Here is a 20,943-nt window from a genome sequence, read left to right on the forward strand (position 1 = left end):
TCATGTCCTACACAACACATTCTTTTTTTAAGTGAGTTGATATTTTCCACAGTTGAAATAGCAAATTCCATCTGGAATTTAAAAAAAAGGGACACCCATCAAGTGTTGTTCTGTTTTATTTTCCAGTAACCAACAACTAGCTGGTACATTTCCAGACAAGACAACAGACAGACTGAATTTACAGTGAATCTCATGTACATTTAATTTCTTCACATGAACAAACATCCAATCCATGTTTAATATGTACACTGAGTCAGGTTCACTGTTGCTGGACCAGGTGAGTGGGTGCAGATGTTTAATGTTAAAAATCACATGTGAGATGCCACATGCACATTAACATCGTACTTATGATCTGGGTTTCAGATTCACTACTACAGAAACCCGGTTTACCACTCACCCTGGTTTTTTAGAAACATAAAGTTGTGGAAAAGCATAAATCTTAAATGAAAAGGGCAACAAAAACTGTTTGTCATTATGGTAATGAAATGACACGCCACACCATGCTGACATTAGATTGGAGAAATAGTTAAAAAGCAGATCTAAGTTTGCACAAGACAAATAGCAAATGTGTTGATCTGATCTAGCACCTTTAAACTGTATTTAAAAAAAGTAGCTGAGTTGCAAAGTTATAATAACAAGTTTGTATTTGATCTTTTTGTTTAATGGTCATGTCTTAAATATGACCAGCGATGCGCAGGTAAACATACTCAGGTGCGAATAAAAAAAATACTATTTGTAAGTTTCATAGTCTAATCTGAACATAATGGTCTGAACTAAACGGGGGGAGTTGAACCACCAACCCGCAGTGTGCCATTGAGCCCAAAACCCATCTGAAGAAAGAGGGGCGACCTTCATATCAATCACAATAAACAAGCCTACCCTACACTTCACCCATTATATCATTCCCATGTACATTTACATTTTAGGTTCATAAAGCAAGTAACTATGAGTCAGTTCGATAAATCTCTGTCTGATGCTTCAAGTATAAGTTTATTCACAGGAATATCTCTGCCGTGAGAGGAAAACAACTGTCCAGCTGACTCCATGTGTTAGCACACCCTCAGGACTAAACTGAGCAGCTGATCTACCAGTTCAACTAAAAGTTAGATCCAACCAAATTCCTGGGGGTCCTGGGGTCCAAGCACTCAGGAAAACTCGGAATCCAAGGCACACCGAGCCTGGGCCACCGGAGCCAGAAGAAATGGAGCAAATTGATGGTGTCATGCTGCTAGCTAGTAGCATTTCTAAACTTACATTCTGGAAAGGCACTATATTGCAGCATGACACCATTAAAAGCTGAGTAATATGTAGCATAAGCATAATAACATAACACAATTTTTTCCTGCTTCTAGCTATCATTGTGCTGTTCAAAAGTGCAGGATCAACAAGTCAACAAGTGTGACAGGAGCATAAACACACTTTGGGTTCAGAGGGTGAAATATTTAAAAGAGTATTCCAGTGCTGTTGTCCAACTGTAACTGTTCAGTAACACTGGTGATATCCAAAGAATCCTGAGACTATATGAAACTATTTCATTGACTGAGATTCTATCTTAGTACATTGAACTATTTGGGTTGTAGAACAGCTTTGAACTGAAATAGAAATAACGATGAGGTCATCCTGGAAACATAAACTCTGTGGTTCCCAGTGTCGCTGCTCTGAGGTTTTTTTCCACTGCCAGCAGCCAGCAGCTTTCATAAAGTGACTTTTATACAAATAAAACCAGAGTGATAGAGGATGAGCAGAGCCAGGATGAGTTTGATTTCCAACCGGCTGATCTGAGGTAGAGTGACAGACAGGGCCCGGGGGTGTTGAAAGTCAGTTAGAGAAATTAAAGGAGCGACTTTGGCCATGATGGTAAGTATTCAGATGGATATAAGTTTGATTCCAGATGGAGGACTCGTGTCTAAGCTCGTCACATTCATACTTTGTTAGCTAACGATAGCTCATAGCAGGTAAGATACTGTACACTTGAAAAGAATATAAATCCCCTTAGTTCTGCCAAAAGGAAAAACACATAACAGAAACCTCTTCAGCAGGTATATTGATGTGTAGATGAACTGATGTTTTGGCTTCTGTAAATATGTTGCAGACATGTTTCATCTGTACAATAACCAATAAGAAATAATCACAGCATCAAAATTCAGCTTTGAAATGATACAGCTGAAGGTAAAAACACCTTTTCTTGGTTATCACAAAAACAATCACCTACTTCAAGCTTAAAGATGAACAATAATCTTTCCATTAAAAATACTTAAAAAATACTTCTCTTTCCTTTCAGGTGATTTTATGTGGGCGTATCCAAACTGGCCACACCGTTCTATAGAAACAGAGTTGGTCCCTCCTCCTGTCAATCCAACGATGGTTTCCCTTCAAACTATGCTGCCCTTCTGACCCCACCATCCATCTGACGGTCCAATAATCCTCTCCGTCCCATCTGTTGGATCCTATGACCTCATTTAATTGCAGATCATTGCTCCCGCTTCCTTGTGAAAGAGACACCTCTATTGGTCATTATCAGTAGGATACTGACTCCAATCGCGGCAGCTGAAGTAGTCGGTACCGCCCACAGGCAACAAAACAATACTACCGGAGCTTTTTGCTGTCGCTCTCCATCTTCTGACAATAAAAGTACACTTAGTCCCGCCCTGCAGCAAATAAACGTGTCACTGGTTTTTCTTTGTAACAAAATGGCTATCAAACAACACTGTCCTGCAGCAGCGGCTCAAAGTCCTCATCACTGGCCGTGGGAGGGGCCTCCTCGTCGCTGCCGGGGAGGGGGGTGTTGATGTGGACTCCAGCCAGCGAGGACATGGACTCTTTGCTGTCCGGGTGGGGCTTCTCGCTGAGGGACATGTGGGAGGACGAGGAGGAGCAGGATGGTTTCTCAGGGATGAACAGAGCCACGAGGAAGGCCACCACCACGGAACATGCCCCCAGCAGGAAGGGGGGGCCGGGGATGAGGCCTCGCTGGGAGGGAGGGAGGGAGGGGGAGAGAGAGAGAGAGAGAGAGAGAGAGAGAACAATTTGAGATCTCATCTGTTTATATGATAAAGGTCTTCATCATGAAACCTAATAATATGAACGTTACAGAAGTGAGAACCTTCAGGAAGTTTCCCCAACTACTCCACCAGATGAGTCACTATCTAAACCACGAGTCAGCACTTTCAGATGATCAGTGGTTAATATGAATAACACCATTGCCTGTAAATATCTATATTGTATGTATCTAACCCTCTAAAATCTTGAAACTGTTCTCCACGCTTCTCTCCAGCAAATCAGATCTCTGTAGTTTCCCCCTCCCTGAATCAGTAAAACAATCTCTCTCCTGCCTCCAGTTCATCCAAATCTGTTCTGCTAGGATTTTAACTCAGACATAAGCATATCACACTGATTCTGGATACCTGTTGTTTTCAGAAAGCCAATCCTTCGGGAGATGCTACACAATGTTACTAACTTGTCTCCCTAAGGCTAATGTTCTGTACTTATATATCTCTTTATCATCTCCCCGACCCCTCAAAGCTTCACATACTATAAACCATTCACCCATTCTCATTCATGCAGAGCAGTACCACTAGTTATAGGGAAGCTAACACTCACACACACACCGTTGGCCATCGGGAGATTCAGTATCTTGCCCAAGGACACATCCACATGTAGACTGCAGGGGCTGGGATCCAAACCAGCAACCTGCCGGTGGAAAGACGACCACACTCCCTCACAGCCACAGTCGCCTGCCGATGTCAAGATTTTTGTTCCAATCCCTTTCTATGTGTTGTTATTATTGCATGCAGTTTGATGTGAGGTGATAAAGGAGGAGAAAGGCTCTGTTCACAGTCAATCTGAGTTTATTGTCTGCTCCGTTAATGTGCTGCAGTAAGCTGAACATTAATACTTACACACTGCCTGCAAGTCATTCACAATAACATGAAGGCAGCAGTAGGATTTTATTGTGAAATGGTGCCAATTAAAGTGCCATTCGCTAACCAATGCATAAATCATTACTCTCTAAGATTTGACGTAAAGAGATTGTAAACATTGTTCAGCACCTCTTGTCAGTGTGCCCGTGTTAAACCTTTGATGGGTGAAAAAGAGATACAGCTCCGGTTAAAATTAAGAGACCATCCATCCATCTTCTCCCGCTTATCCATCAGGGTCGCGGAGGTAACAGCTCCAGCAGAGAGCCCCAAACTTCTCTTTCCCTGGCCACATCAGCCAGCTCTGACTGGGGGATTCCAAGGCGCTCCCAGGCCAGCAAAGAGATATAATCCCTCCACCTGGTCCTAGGTCTACCCCTCGGTCTCTTCCCAGCTGGACGTGCCTGGAACACCTCCCTAGGGAGGCGCCCAGGTGGCATCCTCACTAGGTGCCCGAACCACCTCAACTGGCTCCTTTCAACGCGAAGGAGCAGCGGTTCTACTCCGAGTCCCCTCGGATGACTGAACTTCTCACCTTATTCCTAAGGGAGATACCAGCCACCCTGCGGGGAAATCCCATTTCGGCCGCTTGTATCCACGATCTCGTTCTTTCGGTCATGACCCATCCTTCATGACCATAGGTGAGGGTAGGAACGAAGATGGCCCGGTAGACAGAGAGCTTTGCCTTCTGGCTCAGCTCTCTTTTCGTCACAACGGTGTGGTAAAACGACTGCAGTACCGCTCCCGCTGCTCCGATTCTTCGGCCCATCTCATGCTCCATTGTTCCCTCACTCGAGAACAAGACCCTGAGATACTTGAACTCCTTCACTTGGGGTAAGGCTTCATTCCCTACCTGGAGTGGACAGTCCATTGGTTTCCTGCTGAGAACCATGGCCTCAGATTTGGAGGTGCTGATCCTCATCCCAGCCGCTTCAAACTTAGCTGCGAACCGATCCAGTGAGTGCTGAAGGTCACAGACCGATGAAGCCATTAGGACCAGTTCAAACATTGAGACTTGAGACTCAAACAGAAAACATTGAACATCAATACAACAAAACAAAAACATTGCATGTTTAAACAGGCCTCTATTATTTGAGTCCGCTTTTTTAATGTGACACGAATGTATATCTTTGGTCTTAAGCAAGTTTCCATTGTCCTTCACCAAGTGCCTTGAGTAACTGGAGAGCTGATGCCCCCTTTTTAGTAAGGCAGTCCGCAAGTTGTTCTTTTGTGTTGTACCATAGGACTCGCTCTACCTTTTTTGTTTGAATAAGTTCTTTGACGCTGCTTACTTCCAGATGAAGCCTTTTCTCAGTTACTGACTTTGTGGACTTGAGTGCATCAAACAGTGAATGGTTGTCTGTAACACAGGTTGTTGGTGTAGTATGTTCAGCATCACCAGTTGTTAGCTCAGAGAGGGGTGTAGCCAGAAAGATAGCATTATCAATTCTATCAGACATTGCCAATGTTTCACCAGCAAGTGTGCTCCGTAAGATTCTCTTGACTCTCTTCGACTGCCAAGAAAGGGGGGAGAACTTTCCATTTTCTCCCATGAGAAGAATTAGGTGTCCTCCCTGAGTACCTCCATCTGAAAGATTTCCAAAGGAAGCATCGCTGAATAGAGTCAACCTCAGAGCACTGTCACTGCCCAAGTATTGGAAATTCGGAGCTACTTTCTTGGACTTAAGTTTGCACATTGTTCTGTTTGCTTCGTGAACAGTCTGCACAGTCGCATTTTTTATGCTTGACGCCAAGTTGCTAACATCAAACATGACATCCGGTCTGCTCTGTCTTGCAACCCAGAGTATTTGGCCTATCTTAGACCTGAGTTGATCCTTTTCCTCCTCATAGAGAGGTGAGTCTTGTTCCACAGCTCGTGCAGGATCCATTTGTTTGGGCTGGATATGCTGAATGTAGTTTTCCTGCTGTACTTGCACTTTTCTGTCAACAGTCACAAAGTCTATTCTCACATAACAGAAGTTGTTATGTTCCTCACGTCCCACTTTGAACACTGATCTGAGGTGGGGTATTACTGTTCTTGAGAAACTTTGAGTGCCACCCCATATAAAGTCATTCACATGGCAGGCAAGTACCCCAGTTACAGTACAGTCTTGATCTAGCCAATAGAAAACAGCTGGATCAACTTCTTTGCTCCAAGCATTATTTCCTTGACTCTGTTGTACCAGTATAGTAGCATCTGCCAGACTATAGAGACACTTTTTGAGCTTCCATATTGTTCCTTCACAGTCAGCCTCGGGAGGAGGCTTGATGTAAATGTCACGTGATAGTTCCATTCCCTGTAGAAATGCCGATTTTATGTCATGAAGTGTCCACTATCTCTGACAAATCACTGCCAAAAGTAGCCGAAGTGACTCTGAAGCACATGTGGGTGAATCCTTTTGCAGCTCTGAAACTTTGAACTCCTCAAAACCTCTAGCCACAAGCCGTGCTTTTGGCAATAATCCAGCGAGTGTATCTTTGAGTGTATCTCCTCTTGTTTTGCTGAGTCAAATGATACATCTTTTGTTACAAATACATCCTCACACACATTTGTGCCATTAGTCTCAGTAACAGTAGTTTTTATCTGATGATTATCTACGTTTGACATGTTAGTTGACTCTATAGTGCCTTCATCAGTGGTGGGCTCAATGTGAAGTAGATTGTACCAGTTTTTGTATTTACCTGTAGCTTTGCCTGCCCGTCCTAAGACTTTAGCCATGTGCAAAATACCTGTGTCCCTTTTTCTGTATTTCACAACTTGTCCTGTTTTTAGACTGACATCAGTTTCCTGCCCTGTACCACTGTGTGTCTCTGTATTGTCATTTGTGTGTTGCTCTGCTTCATTTCTTCAGTTTCTTCCTTTATGTGTCCTTTATGTTATTGTCAGCAATCTCCTGTCCTTGCTCAATGTCTGTGTTATTTCCTGTATCATCCTTCGGGACATCTTGATCCTCGTTTTATGTATTCACTTTTCTCAGTCTGAGATGATGTACCCTAATGCAGGTCCCTCCATGTCTGAGAAACACCACTGCAGCATCCTGACCGATGACCACTCCTGGTCCTTTCCACTCTGGACAATCCATTCGCTTATAGCACACTCTGTCGCCCATTTCATATTTCTCATCTGTGGGACGTAGTTGTTTCCGTAGTGCTCTCTGTATCCTTCTGAACATTCTGCTTCTGTAAATGCCTTCCTTGATGCATGTAAAGCAAAGATGTGTTTTGCCACCCATTCGCTTTTTGTTGTTCCCTCTAAAGCTGGGGATTTATCGGTTAGCACAGAGGGCAGGTTAGGACTCTGTCCAAACACCAACTGATGTGGGCTGTAGCCATGGACATTTTGCATGGTGTTCTTTGCCATGAGAGCCCAATCCAGTACAGTGTTCCAGTCACAACCGTTACTTGTTTTCACTTTCAGGATCTCAGTAAGTGTTTGGTTGTGTCTCTCCAGAAGCCCATTGCTCCACGAGCTATATGCAGCTGTTGCCTTTATTTCTTTATTTCTAGTTTTCTGCCATATCTCTCACTTCATCATTGTTAAACTCTCGCCCATTATCACTGAACAGTTTCTGGGGTGGACCATGTACACTTATCCAGTCATGGACAAAGTGCTTCACTATTTCTGATGATGTCTTTGTGTTCAGAATACTGCCTGCACTAAACCGTGTGAACTGGTCAATAATATGAAGATACCACACACCTGGTTCTAGTTCATGAAGATCTACAGACACGGTCTCATTGTACCGAGATGCCAGTGGTAAGCCAACAGCAGGCTTTGGTTTAGTCTTAGTGTATCTCTGACATACAGTGGGGCAAAAAAGTATTTAGTCAGCCACCAATTGTGCAAGTTCTCCCATTTAAAAAGATGAGAGAGGCCTGTAATTTTTATCATAGGTATACCTCAACTATGAGAGACAAAATGAGAAAAAAAATCGAGGAAATCACATTGTAGGATTTTTAAAGAATTTATTTTCAAATTATTGAGGAAAATAAGTATTTGGTCACCTACAAAAGTTCATCTCAATACTTTGTTATATACCCTTTGTTGGCAATGACAGAGGTCAAACGTTTTCTGTAAGTCTTCACAAGGTTTTCACACACTGTTGCTGGTATTTTGGCCCATTCCTCCATGCAGATCTCCTCTAAAGCAGTGATGTGTTGGGGCTGTCGCTGGGCAACAGACTTTCAACTCCCTCCAAAGATTTTCTATGGGGTTGAGATCTGGAGACTGGCTACGCCACTCCAGGACCTTGAAATGCTTCTTAGGAAGCCACTCCTTCGTTGCCCTGGTGGTGTGTTTGGGATCATTGTCATGCTGAAAGACCCAGCCACGCTTCATCTTCAGTGCCCTTGCTGATGGAAGGAGGTTTTCACTCAAAATCTCACGATACATGGCCCCATTCATTCTTTCCTTTACACGGATCAGTCATCCTGGTCCCTTTGCAGAAAAACAGCCCCAAAGCATGATGTTTCCACCCCCATGCTTCACAGTAGGTATGGTGTTCTTTGGATGCAACTCTGCATTCTTTCTCCTCCAAACACGACGAGTTGAGTTTTTACCAAAAAGTTCTATTTTGGTTTCATCTGACCATATGACATTCTCCCAACCCTCTTCTGGATCATCCAAATGCCCTCTAGCAAACTTCAGACGGGCCTGGACATGTACTGGCTTAAGCAGGGGGACACGTCTGGAACTGCAGGATTTAAGTCCCTGGCGGCGTAGTGTGTTACTGATGGTAGCCTCTGTTACTTTGGTCCCAGCTCTCTGCAGGTCATTCACTAGGTCCCCCCGTGTGGTTCTGGGATTCTTGCTCACCGTTCTTGTGATCATTTTGACCCCACGGGGTGAGATCTTGCGTGGAGCCCCAGATCGAGGGAGATTAGCAGTGGTCTTGTATGTCTTCCATTTTCTAATAATTGCTCCCACAGTTGATTTCTTCACACCAAGCTGCTTACCTATTGCAGATTCAGTTTTCCCAGCCTGGTGCAGGTCTACAATTTTGTGTCTGGTCTCCTTTGACAGCTCTTTGGTCTTGGCCATAGTGGAGTTTGGAGTATGACTGTTTGAGGTGGTGGACAGGTGTCTTTTATACTGATAACGAGTTCAAAAAGTTGCCATTAATACAGGTAACGAGTGGAGGACAGAGGAGCCTCTTAAAGAAGAAGTTACAGGTCTGTGAGAGCCAGAAATCTTGCTTGTTTGTAGGTGACCAAATACTTATTTTACCGAGGAATTTACCAATAAATTCTTTAAAAATCCTACAATGTGATTTCCTGGATTTTTTTTTTCTCATTCTGTCTCTCATAGTTGAGGTATACCTATGATAAAAATTACAGGCCTCTCTCATCTTTTTAAATGGGAGAACTTGCACAATTGGTGGCTGACTAAATACTTTTTTGCCCCACTGTATATCACATTCATTAACAATCTTCTGTGGGATGATGTTACATTCGGTATCTTTGTTACCTGAGCTGTTTAGCAGCCTCTGCAGTCTGTCACCAGAAGCATGACCAAATTGTTTATGAAGCTTCATCAGGACTTTGTGTTTTTCTGCTGAATTCATTTCTTCTGAGATTGTCAATATTTCATCTTGACACTCGCTTTCTTCATGCTCATTTTGTTTCTTCTTTTGAGTGACATCCACAGCAGTTGCCAAGACCTGGTCATCACACTGAATGTTTTTCCTTTCATTGTCCAAAATGTTCACACAGTAATGTCCTGAGCTTGTGAAGTCAAGTTGTACAGGTTTGTTAAACATCACTGCTTTGTCATTTTCCATATTCAGCACGGTCCCTGCTCTTTTCATGGAAGTTTTGCTCAAAAGCAGTGGAATGCTAGCTGGTACTACTTCTGTCCAATTTTTGCAGGTATTTTCAGTTTCCTGGTGGAGTAGACCACTTTTCCATCTCCAAACTTAAAGGGTCTAAGACTGAGTGTTTCTGTCTTCCTCAAATCCTTGATCTCTTTCTGGTTTAGTTCAGTGATGTAGCTATTCAGCCACTCCTCACCACACACAGTATGTGTGCATGCAGTGTCTATTATAGCTGTGCCAAAACACTCGGTCATGAAGATTTCTGCTTTAGTGTGTGACTCTTTTGCATACAGAGTGATGTTACACTCCTCGACATCGTTATTTTTCTGTCTTCACTCAGTTTCACTTGCTCACCTCTGTGTGGACAGTCCTTAGCCCAGTGGAATGTGCTTTGACACACAGCACACTTTGATCTGCGACCGTACCTGTCCAGCGGGTTTGTGCCAGGCAGTGGCGACTTTTGTTGATCATTTTGGGGCCATGACTTGCCTCTCTGTCGCTGTCCTCTCGGCTCCGTTATATATATCGTTTCCTGGTTAATTCCCATTGTTGGAGATATTAAGTCTTTATCTCCAAACATCCTCTTCAGCGCTGACTTCATCGACGCAAAAGTCAGATTGTTACATGCTGTCAGAGCTAACTGGAGCCTTTTATATCCAAGCATGCAGTGTCCAGCAGTTTAAAGGCTAATACTGCATCTGTTACTTGCGCATCCGAAAGTATCGTCACTCAAAATCAATGATATAGTCCGCCATGGATACTTTACGGTCTCTCACAATCCGGTCAAAGCTCGAGTAAGCATCATAGGTTCGGTCTTTTTCTTCCTTGAGAAATAAACCATCGAGTTTTGCAAGTAAGCCCCGTACTTCCTTCTACTATGTCAACTCTTGTAAAATGTAAATATAAGCATGTTAACACTCGTGACCTTTTATTGGAGTTAAAGCATTGACTTAGTCTGGATATAGTTAGTTAGAAGTCATAGAGATTTGATGCTTTGACTTTATCTCGGAAGGAAAGGTAGATCCACATGTGTGCTGCATTTAGAAGTGTTCACAGATGTCAGGGAGCCTCAGGTGTGGAGGTGTGCATGTGGCTGTACCTCAGTGGGACCCTGCACAGGCAGAGGGTCCACGTTGAATTCTCCCTCGATGGGGTCGATGGTGTTGAGCTCGACGTTGAAGAGGAAGAAGATGAATCCGTAAAGAGCGGGCCCCAGACCGTTACACAGACCCCGGATTCCTGTGATCATCCCCTGGACCACACCTGCAGGGGACACAGCCAGGAAGATGCTGACACAGGAAAGACTTTAATATACTCCTATATAAGAGAGGAGAGGAGAGGAGAGGAGAGGAGAGGAGAGGAGAGGAGAGGAGAGGAGAGGAGAGGAGAGGAGAGGAGAGGTTTGGTTTTTAAAGTCCCTTTATTGCACCATAGCAAAAGAGACAACAGCTCACCATCACATCTTCATTCAAGAGCAACAAAAACCACACAAAAACAAAAAAATAAAATACAAGCAAACCTGTCAACCAGACACAGAACGTGTTTCTCCAATCAGAAACTTACATTCAGCTCTCCGTCCCCCCCCACAGAGCACAAAACCCCCCCAACAGCCCATACATGACCGAAACCATGCACATTGTCCATCATCCGATAATACGCATGTTCCACCCTCAGTCTGGCCTTCAGCAGACCCTTCAGGACCAGCACTGGCTCCACACTGCCAACACTCTGGGCCTGGTTCCTGCGAGTCAGCCAGATGGCCAACTTAGCAACGCCAGATACAAAGTTCACCAATGAGTGTACATCCTTCTTTTTTGCACAGTACTTCGGGCCAAAAATAAACAAATCAAAAGCAAAAATCTCCCCTAGACCCCGAAACCACCTTTCTAACAGCTCAAACAGAGCAGACAAACGAGGACACTGAATAAATAAGTGTTCAAGGGTCTCGTTCTGAGAACAGAAGATGCACTCCTCCCCCAACTCTGGATCCAGGTGCGCTCTGTATCTGTTCGTAGCTATTGCTCCATGTACAATCCTCCACTGGAGGTCTGCTGTCCGTTTTTCAACGGGCAGCTTGTACAGAGACCGCCAGCTGCCCTTCGGGGAAACATCTGGACCAAAAAAACCAGTCCACCTCGACTCCTTCATCCCTGCCAAAGAGCGCAGGCTCAGAACCTTGCAGCAGATCTGATATATTGCCTTCTTCCCTGCGTCCTGTAACTTCTCCAGGTGCGGGGTTGTGAGCGACAGCAGCTGACCACCTCCCTCCTGCCACTCCCCCACAACTGGGGTGACAGACAGAGAGGGGAAACTATACTCCTCCCCTTCGGTCCACTGGTCACACACATTGTGGTCTTGTGCAAAAACCCTCAGGGGTTGTGGCAGGGCAGCACAGACTTCCTCCACCACTCTGTTGATGACCCTGATGGAGGTGATGTTGCTTCTCTGTCTCAAGATATCCACCGATGTTGCCGTCATCTTCATCAGATGGCCCAGTTTGGTGCAGCCAGCCTCTCTAAAATAGGCTCGCAGGCTGGCAGACTGCAGTGTTTGAGTCTGTATAAGAGTATTAAAAAACAAAGGTTCCTCAAACAGCCACATGCCCGGAGTCTCATTTTTGGTACGTGTGGCCTTAAAAATCTGCCATGCCTGTAATACCGAACTATAAAAAGGTGTCAGTCCAGTTAAGTCCACATCCTCAGATTTTAAAAGGAAAAGCTGTTTGTCGTAGCCCAATCGCCCGGCTCTCTTCAGCAGCAAACGAGCTGTATCAAACCAGCTTGGGCCACAATTGTACAGCAGTCTTTGTGCAGTCTGGAGTCTAAAAGAGGCTATTTTTGCCTGGATATTGATGAGTCCCTGCCCCCCTTCAGCCACAGGCAGGTAGAGGGCTGCTGCTCGGATCCAGTGCCGGCCAGACCAGAAGAAGTCCAGGATGACTCGCTGAATGTCCTCCATCAGGCCTCTCGGTGGTGTCAGAGCAATAAGTCTATGCCAAAGAGTCGAGGCGACCAAGTTATTTGCAACCAAAACTCTTCCCCTATATGACAACTGGGGTAGCAACCATTTCCATTTAGACAACCGAGCGCACACTTTCTCCTTAACTCCCTCCCAGTTCTTGTTCTGAAACCCCTCAGTGCCCAAAAATACTCCCAACACCTTCAGGCCCTCCTTCCCCCACTCAAGACCTCCAGGCAGACTGGGCACTGTCTGATCTCTCCACTGTCCCACCAACAAAGCCTCACTCTTTGCCCAGTTCACCCGAGCAGATGAGGCCTTTTCGTACAGGGACAGGGTATCCTGCAAACATTTAATATCCCCCTGGCTGGAGACAAAAATATTAACATCATCTGCGTAAGCAGAAACGGTAAGTGGACGATCAAGATCAGAGGACCCAGGCAGTGAGAGACCACTGAGCCGACCTCTCAACATGCACAGCAAGGGCTCAATAGCTAGGGTATATAGTTGACCGGAGAGAGGACAACCCTGTCTTATCCCTCGCTGCACAGGGATTGGCCGACTCAGCCCTGCCCCCATTTTCACCATACATTGAGCACCATTATACAATAAACCAATCCAGGCCAGAAAACCATCACCAATGCCAAAAGCCCTGAGTGCAGAAAATAAATAACAGTGATCCACCCTATCAAAGGCTTTCTCCTGGTCCAAAGCAACAATACCAAAATTCACATTCTGGGATCTGCACACATCAATAACATCACGAATTAGGAAAATGTTGTCCATAATTTTCCTGTCAGGAACACAATAGCTTTGGTCTGTCTGTACAAGTATTCCCAGGATGTCCTTGAGTCTGTTCGATAAGGCTCTGGAAAGCACCTTATAGTCCGTGCAGAGGAGAGCAACCGGCCTCCAGTTTTTAAGTAAGGCCAGGTCTCCTTTCTTGGGAAGCAGGGAAAGCACAGCTCGCTGACAGGAGACAGGAAGAGATCCTGTTCTAAAACACTCCAATAAAACACTGTGCAAATCAGGTCCAAGAGTATTCCAGAACCGCTGGTAAAAGTCAGTGGAGAGACCATCAATTCCCGGTGCCCGTCCTGATGCCATCTGATTAACAGCGACTGTCAACTCCTCCAGGGTCAGCTCAGAGTCCAGAGCAGCTTTCTCACCCGGGATGAGCTGAGGAAGCCCCTCCAGGAGCTCCTCGCGGCACTCCATGCCGCACTGTTCTGCCCCAAAGAGGTCAGCGTAGAAACTCACTGCATGGGTCCTCATCTCCCCCGGACTGGTGGTCACTCTGCCTCCAGGAAGCTTAAGGCAGGTCATCTGTTTCCTCTGTGCCACCGATCTCTCCAGATTAAAAAAGAAAGAGCTTGGGCCATCCATGTCCTTTAGCTGGAGGAAACGAGACCTAACAAGAGCTCCCTTTACTCTCTCCTGCAGGAATAAGCTCAACTCCAATCTCTTCTCCTGCAGCAGATGACCCGTGGTGGGATCCGAATGTCTATGTAACCCCTCTTCAATGTTCCTAATACTTATTTCAAGCTCCTGAACTGCTGCCTTTATATTAGCAGTCGAGTGGGAGGTATACTGCTGGCAAAAAACGCGAATTTGGGCCTTCCCAACTTCCCACCACAGCTTCAAAGAAACAAAATCCGCTTTCCTGGTTTTCCACTGCTGCCAAAAACGCTCAAAACTTTGACAGAAAGTACGGTCCTGCAGAAGTCTGTTGTTAAAAGACCAGTAGGACTTAACCCTTTCGCCTGGTGAAAGGATCAAATCTATACTGACAAAGTGGTGATCAGTGAAACCAACTGGACTTATATTGCTGTGGACTAATCTGGAGCTGAGACTTTTGGAGATGTAAATCCTATCCAGTCTAGCTGCACTCACCCTGCCATTGCCGACCCTCACCCATGTGTATTGTCTGGTTAGTGGATGTTTGACCCTCCATGTGTCTAACAGATCCAGGTGTGTGATGATGCTGTGAAGGCTCTGAGATGACTGTGGGTGAGGTTCTTCACTTGTCCTGTCTACAGTGAAGTCTAGCGTGCAGTTGAAATCCCCACCAATGATAAATTGATCCTGATGGTACTTTCTTACCTCGTTTTTTAGCAGGGTGAAAAAAACCACTCTATCTGTGCCTTGATTTGGAGCATATATGTTTACAAAGCAGACCACAGAGCCCTCTATTTCTGCCCTTACAATCAACAGCCTGCCCTTCACCACTTCAGTAGATGATAGTACAGTTACATCGACATTTTTCCTAAGCAGAACAGCTACCCCTGCACTAAGGTTGGTGCCATGGCTAAAGGTGCACGAACCATCCCACCATAAACCCCAATCTGTCTCGTCTGCTGGATTAGTATGTGTCTCTTGCAAAAACAACACATCAACCCTTTTTTGAGTAGCGACTTCAGAAATTAATGCCCTTTTTTGTCTGTCTCTCCCACCATTGATGTTCAAAGATCCTATCTTGAGGCTCCCCATAGAGGTCAGAGAAAAAGAAACGGATAAGATGAACAAAACAGAAAACAATTGAAAAGAGAAAACCACCGTGTGATACATGATCATTTTACTTTTTAATCTTTTTAGCAGTTTTGCCTTTTTTTGCTTTCCTCAAAGTTGTGATATGCTTTTTGAGGCGAAAACGTTTCTTCTCATCCAAGAGGTCAAAACCGACCAGTCTTTGCAGAACGCCAACAGATCTGATAAACTTTTCAGTATCACCGAAGTAGTCATTTAATCTAACAGACTTTTTAAATGTTACATCCAGAAATTGATTTATTTCCTCTAAAGAATAGAGATCTGTGTTCCTGATCGAAGTTTCACCTATGGATACTGTATCTGACTCAGAGTCATACTCCATGTCCTCTCCTTCACAGGATGCCTGACTATTTAACATACCCTGTTCTTCATTGGTGTTTACAGTGGGATCTGTGCCTACAAAACTTGTGGAAGCTGCTTCAGTGCCTGCAGACTGTGAACTGCTCAGGTTCTCTGCAGTCACAGAAGCCTGTTGCTTGTCAGGCCGACTCTGTTCCTCCCTATCCAAGTGATCCTCCTCAGAAAGTGAACCAGTGGCACCGGCTTCCACACCCTCCGCACCGGGATCCGCATCCGCGGCGCCAGCACCGGACCCGCCAGCAGCGGACCCAGCACCGGACCCGCCGGCCGCGGACCCAGCACCGGACCCGCCGGCCGCGGACCCAACTCCGGAGCCGCCAGCCGCGGACCCGACCGCGGACTCAGCGGAGCCGCCCGCCGCGTCAGCGGAGTGAGCCGCCCCCTGCTGTCTATGCGGACACGTAAAGCGTTTGTGTCCCACATCTCCACACTCAAAACACTTGAACTGTCCCGAGCTGGCGTACACCATATACAACCCGTCACCGTGCTTCACTCTGAACGACACGTCCAGTGTTTGTGTCGGCGAGTCCAAGAACATGAACACCTGCCGCCTCAGGGACAGTACGTGCTTCAGTTTGGGATCCTTACATCCCAAACTCACCGTTTTAAATCCACTGGCAAACTTGCCAAACCTACGGAGCTCGCTCTCTAACAACTCGTTCGGTATGAACGGCGGAACACCGGACACGGTGATCCGCGAGGAGGGAACTGACAGCGGGGAGACCTGCACGAATAAGTCCCTGATAAACACTCCGCTCTCTACCAGCTGATACACACGGGGCTCCTCGTTCAGGAACACAACCACTGCTTTGTTCATTCTAGACGCAAACGATAAGTTATCATGACCTACCTGCTCACCGACAGCCAACAGAACTTCCTCCACAGTAACGCTACTATCCGGCGGGACTATCCTTACTCCCTGCCGGATAGACGGAGGCGGCGTCTCGGGGGACGCCATTCCTCCCGAAAACTACCTGACACAACCACTGATCGCTCGGCCAACACAGTAAAAATATTAATAAAGCTTACCTGACCATGCACATAGAACAGACGGAGAAACCAGGGAAAACCCGAAAAAAGGACAGAAACCAATTCAAAACTCCGCGCCACTCACCCCACCACCGCTCGCTCACACTCACACTCACACCGGAAACGGAAAGGAGAGGAGAGGAGAGGAGAGGTTTTTGGTTTTCAAAGTCCCTTTATTGAACTATTGCGTGGAGTAAGAACAGATCAATCACTCTCGCCTCATCCCTTGAGCGGAGTGAACACAAAAAGCATAACATAAAAACATTCCTGAAAACAAACAGTCAACCGCAGCAATCACAAATGAACAATCAGCTCTCCATCCCCACCACAGAGCATTATCCCCCACCAACAGCCCAAGTCTGACTGAAGGTCTGCACATTGTCCATCACATGATGATAGGTGTATTCCACCCTCAGTCTGGCTTTCACCAGTCCCTCCAGAACTGGCACCGGTTCCACCCTGGACCCGGTTCCTGCGCGTCAGCCAAATGGCCAACTTTGCAGCACCGGATAGAAAGTTCAGCAGTGTGTGGACAGACTTGTTTTTGGCAGAGTACTTCGGGCCAAAAATAAATAAAACAAAAGAGAAGTCCTCCTCGAGCCCCTGACACCACCTTTTTAAAAGATCAAACAGAACCGACAGCCGAGGACACTCAACAAATAAATGTTCCAGGGTCTCAGCCTGTGAACAGGAAATCCACGTCCCTCCCCCAGCTCCGGATCAAAGTGCGCTCTGTATCTGTTTGTAGCTATAGCCCCGTGTACAATCCTCCACTGGAGGTCTGCTGTCCGCTTTTTAACGGGCAGCTTGTACAGGCACCACCAGCTGCCTTTTGGGGAAAAGACTGGACCCAAGAACTCGGTTCACCTCGACTCCTTTACCCCCGCCAAAGAGCTTAGGTTGAGTACCTTCACGCAGAGATGGTAGACTGCCTTTTTCTCTGCAGCTTGAAACTTGTCCAGGTGTGGAGTTGTGAAGGACACCAGCTGACCACCTCCCTCCTGCCAGTCCCCCACAGCTGGGGTGATTACCAGAGTTGGAAAACTGTAATCACTGTCTTCGATCCACTGATCACAGAGGGCAGTGTTCTCAGCAAAGACCCTCAAGAACTGCGGCAGGGCAGCACAGACTTCCTCCACCACTTAGTTGATGATCCTGATAGAGGTGATGTTGCTTTTCCTCCTCAGGATCTCCAGCGATGTCATCTTAGACTTCATGAGATGTCCTAGCTTGGTACAGCCAGCCTCTCTGAGACTGGCTTGCAGACTAGCAGACTGTAGTGATCTAATCCTAATCAGTTTATTGAAGAACAATGGTTCCTCAAACAACCACATGCCAGGGATCTCATTGATGACACGGGAGATCTTAAAAATCTGCCATGCCTGCAGTACAGAGGTGTAAAATGGTGTCAGGCCGGAAAGATCCACATCCTCTGGTGTTAACAGGAACTGCTGCTTTTGGTAGCCCAACCTCCCAACTCTCCTCAGCAGCAGTTTAGCCATTTCCAACCAGCTTGGGCCACTGTCATAGAGCAGACTCTGTGCGGTCCGTAGTCTGAAAGCGGCGATTTTGGACTGGATGTGGATCAATCCTTGTCCTTCCTCAGCCACAGGCAGGTAGAGAGCCGCTGCACGGACCCAGTGCCGTCCAGACCAGAAGAAGTCCACGATTGTTCTCTGGATGTCTTCTATCAGGCCTTTTGGTGGTGTTAAGGTCATAAGACTGTGCCAAAGGGTCGAAGCGACCAATTTATTGGTAACCAGAACTGTTCCCCTAGATGACAACTGGGGTAGCACCCATTTCCATCTAGACAACCGAGCGCACACTTTCTTCTTCACTCCCTCCCAATTATTTTTTTGAAAACCCTCTGTGCCCAAAAAAACTCCCAAAACCCTCAGTCCCTCTTTTCCCCACTCAAGTCCTCCAGGCAGGCTTGGCACTGCCTGATCCTTCCACTGTCCCAGCAACAAAGCATCACTCTTTGCCCAGTTTACTCTTGCAGATGATGCCCTTTCATACAGGGACAGGGTTTCCTGCAGACATTGAACTTCCCCCTGGTTGGAAGCAAAGATGTTAATGTCGTCTGCATAAGCAGAAAGAGTAGGAGGACGCTCAATGCCACAGGACCCCGGCAGTGAAAGACCACTGAGCCGACCCCTCAACCTGCACAACAAAGGCTCAATAGCTAGGCTATATAGTTGTCCCGATATGGGGCAACCCTGTCTTATCCCTCACTGTACAGGGATTGGCCGACTCATCTTCACCATACACTGTGCACCACTATACAATAAGCCAACCCACAACAGAAAATCATTACCCATACCGTAAGCCCTGAGTGCAGAAAACAAGTAGGAGTGATCCACCCTGTCAAAAGCTTTCTCTTGGTCTAAAGAGACAATACCAACATTAACACCATGAGACCTACAAACATCCATGACATCACGCATGAAGAAAACGTTGTCCATTATTGTCCTGTCTGGTACAGAGTATGTTTGGTCAGGCTGAACCATAGTTTCCAGACTGCCTTTAAGTCGGTTTGAAGGCTCTGGAAAGCATCTTATAATCTGCACAAAGAAGGGCCACAGGCCTCCAGTTCTTGAGCAGCGCAAGGCTTCTTTTTTTTTGGGTAATAAGGAAAGCACTGCCCATTGGCCGGACACAGGGAGAGAACCTGTTCTGAAACATTCAATAAAAACTCCATGTAAGTCAGCTCCAAGGATGTTCCAGAACCGCTTTAAGAAGTCGTTGGAGAGGTCATTGATCCCTGGTGCCCGCCCTGATGGTTGACCGCGTCTGTCAGCTCCTCCATTGTCAGCTCGCAGTCGAGAGCAGCTTTCTCCTCCGGGCTGAGCTGAGGAAGTCCCTCCAGTAGCTCCTCACGACACTCCATGCTGCACTGTTGTGCCCCAAAGAGGTCATCGTAGAAGCTCATAGCATGGCTCCTCATCTCGCCCAGACTGGTGGTTACTCTAGCTCCTGGCAGCTTCAGGCAGGTCCTCTGCTTCCTCTGAGCCACCAATCTCTCCAGGTTGAAAAAGAAAGAGCTCGGGGCATCCATTTCTTTTATCTTCAGGAAGTGAGACCTGACAAGAGCCCCTTTTACTCTCTCCTGCAGGAAGGAGCTCAACTCCGACCTCTTTTCCCTCAGCTGATGACCGGCAACGGGGTCTCTTTGTAAGCCCTGTTCCAGATTTGTAATGCCGGCTTCTAGTTCCTCAACTGCTGCTTTGATTTTTGTTGTGGAATTGGAGGTGTACTTCTGATAAAACACCCTGATTTGTGTCTTGCCAACCTCCCACCACAGCTTCAGGGAACTGAACTGAGCTTTTTTTTAACTCCCACCGCTGCCAGAAACAGCCAAAGCTCTGGCGAAAAAAGCTGTCCATCAGCAATTTGTTATTAAAACCAGTGTGACTGAACCCTTTCCCCTGGTGTAATTATCAAAGCTATTGTGACTAAGTGATGATCAGTGAAGCCAACTGGAGTTATTCTACTGTCAACCAATCTAGAGCTGAGACATTGTGATAAATAAATCCTGTCAAGTCGTGCTGCACTCATCCTGTTGTTGCTCACCCTCACCTAAGTGTACTGTCTTGCTTGTGGATGTTTGACCCTCCATGTGTTCATTAGATTCAAGTGTGTGATGATATTGTTTAGGCTTGCAGATGACTGTGGGTGGGGTTCCAGGCTCGTCCTATCCATTGTGAAATCCACCGTGCAATTAAAATCCCCTCCAACAATGAGATGCTCATTTTGGTGGTTCTCTAGTTCATTTTTTAGTAGGTTGAAAAGTCCTACTCTTTCATTTCCCTGATTTGGGGCATAGATATTGATGAAACAGATGACGGTGCTCTCTATTTCTGCAAGACACAATGGTAGCATTAGCTGCCGTTCTAAAAAAGAACAGCTACCCCTGCACTGAAATTAGGACCCGAGGACCCTCCCACCATAAGCCCCAATCTACTTCATGTTTTGAGGTAGTATGCGTTACCATACTACCTAACTTTTTTTGTGCAGACACCTTTATTATTGCCCTCTTTTGTAAATCTCTTCCACCATTTATGTTTAAAGACCCTATTTTTAAGGTATGCATGGAGAGAGAGACTAGAAACAGGACAGATGTAATAAACAGCGGACAGTAGAGAGTGGAAAATACCGTGTGTTGCATGATCATGATTACGTTTGTGATTTTTTTCAAATTGTTCCAGTTATTGCCTTTGTTAGTACTGTAATGTGTTTTTTACGACGAAAACGTTTTTCTTTTGTCTAGCAGGTCAAAGCCCACCAGAAAAGAACACTGATCACTCAGCCAACAGATA

At 46.0% G+C, this 20,943-nt stretch overlaps 1 protein-coding gene across 1 annotated transcript in view; it reads right to left on the reverse strand.

Annotated features, from left to right (window-relative positions):
• Positions 1–100: 100 nt before the first annotated feature.
• Positions 101–20,943, reverse strand: part of mfsd14ba (major facilitator superfamily domain containing 14Ba) — a 55,786-nt gene continuing 34,943 nt past the window's right edge. The window contains exons 11-12 of the mRNA XM_063889920.1: positions 10,830–10,993; positions 101–2,970 (exon numbers count right to left, since the gene is read on the reverse strand). Of these exons, the coding sequence (XP_063745990.1) occupies positions 2,698–2,970; positions 10,830–10,993 (437 nt within the window). The 3' untranslated portion in view covers positions 101–2,697. The remainder of the gene's footprint in view (positions 2,971–10,829; positions 10,994–20,943) is intronic.

Source organism: Eleginops maclovinus, chromosome 8 (assembly GCF_036324505.1).
Source record: "Eleginops maclovinus isolate JMC-PN-2008 ecotype Puerto Natales chromosome 8, JC_Emac_rtc_rv5, whole genome shotgun sequence".
Classification (NCBI taxonomy): Eukaryota; Metazoa; Chordata; class Actinopteri; order Perciformes; family Eleginopidae; genus Eleginops; species Eleginops maclovinus.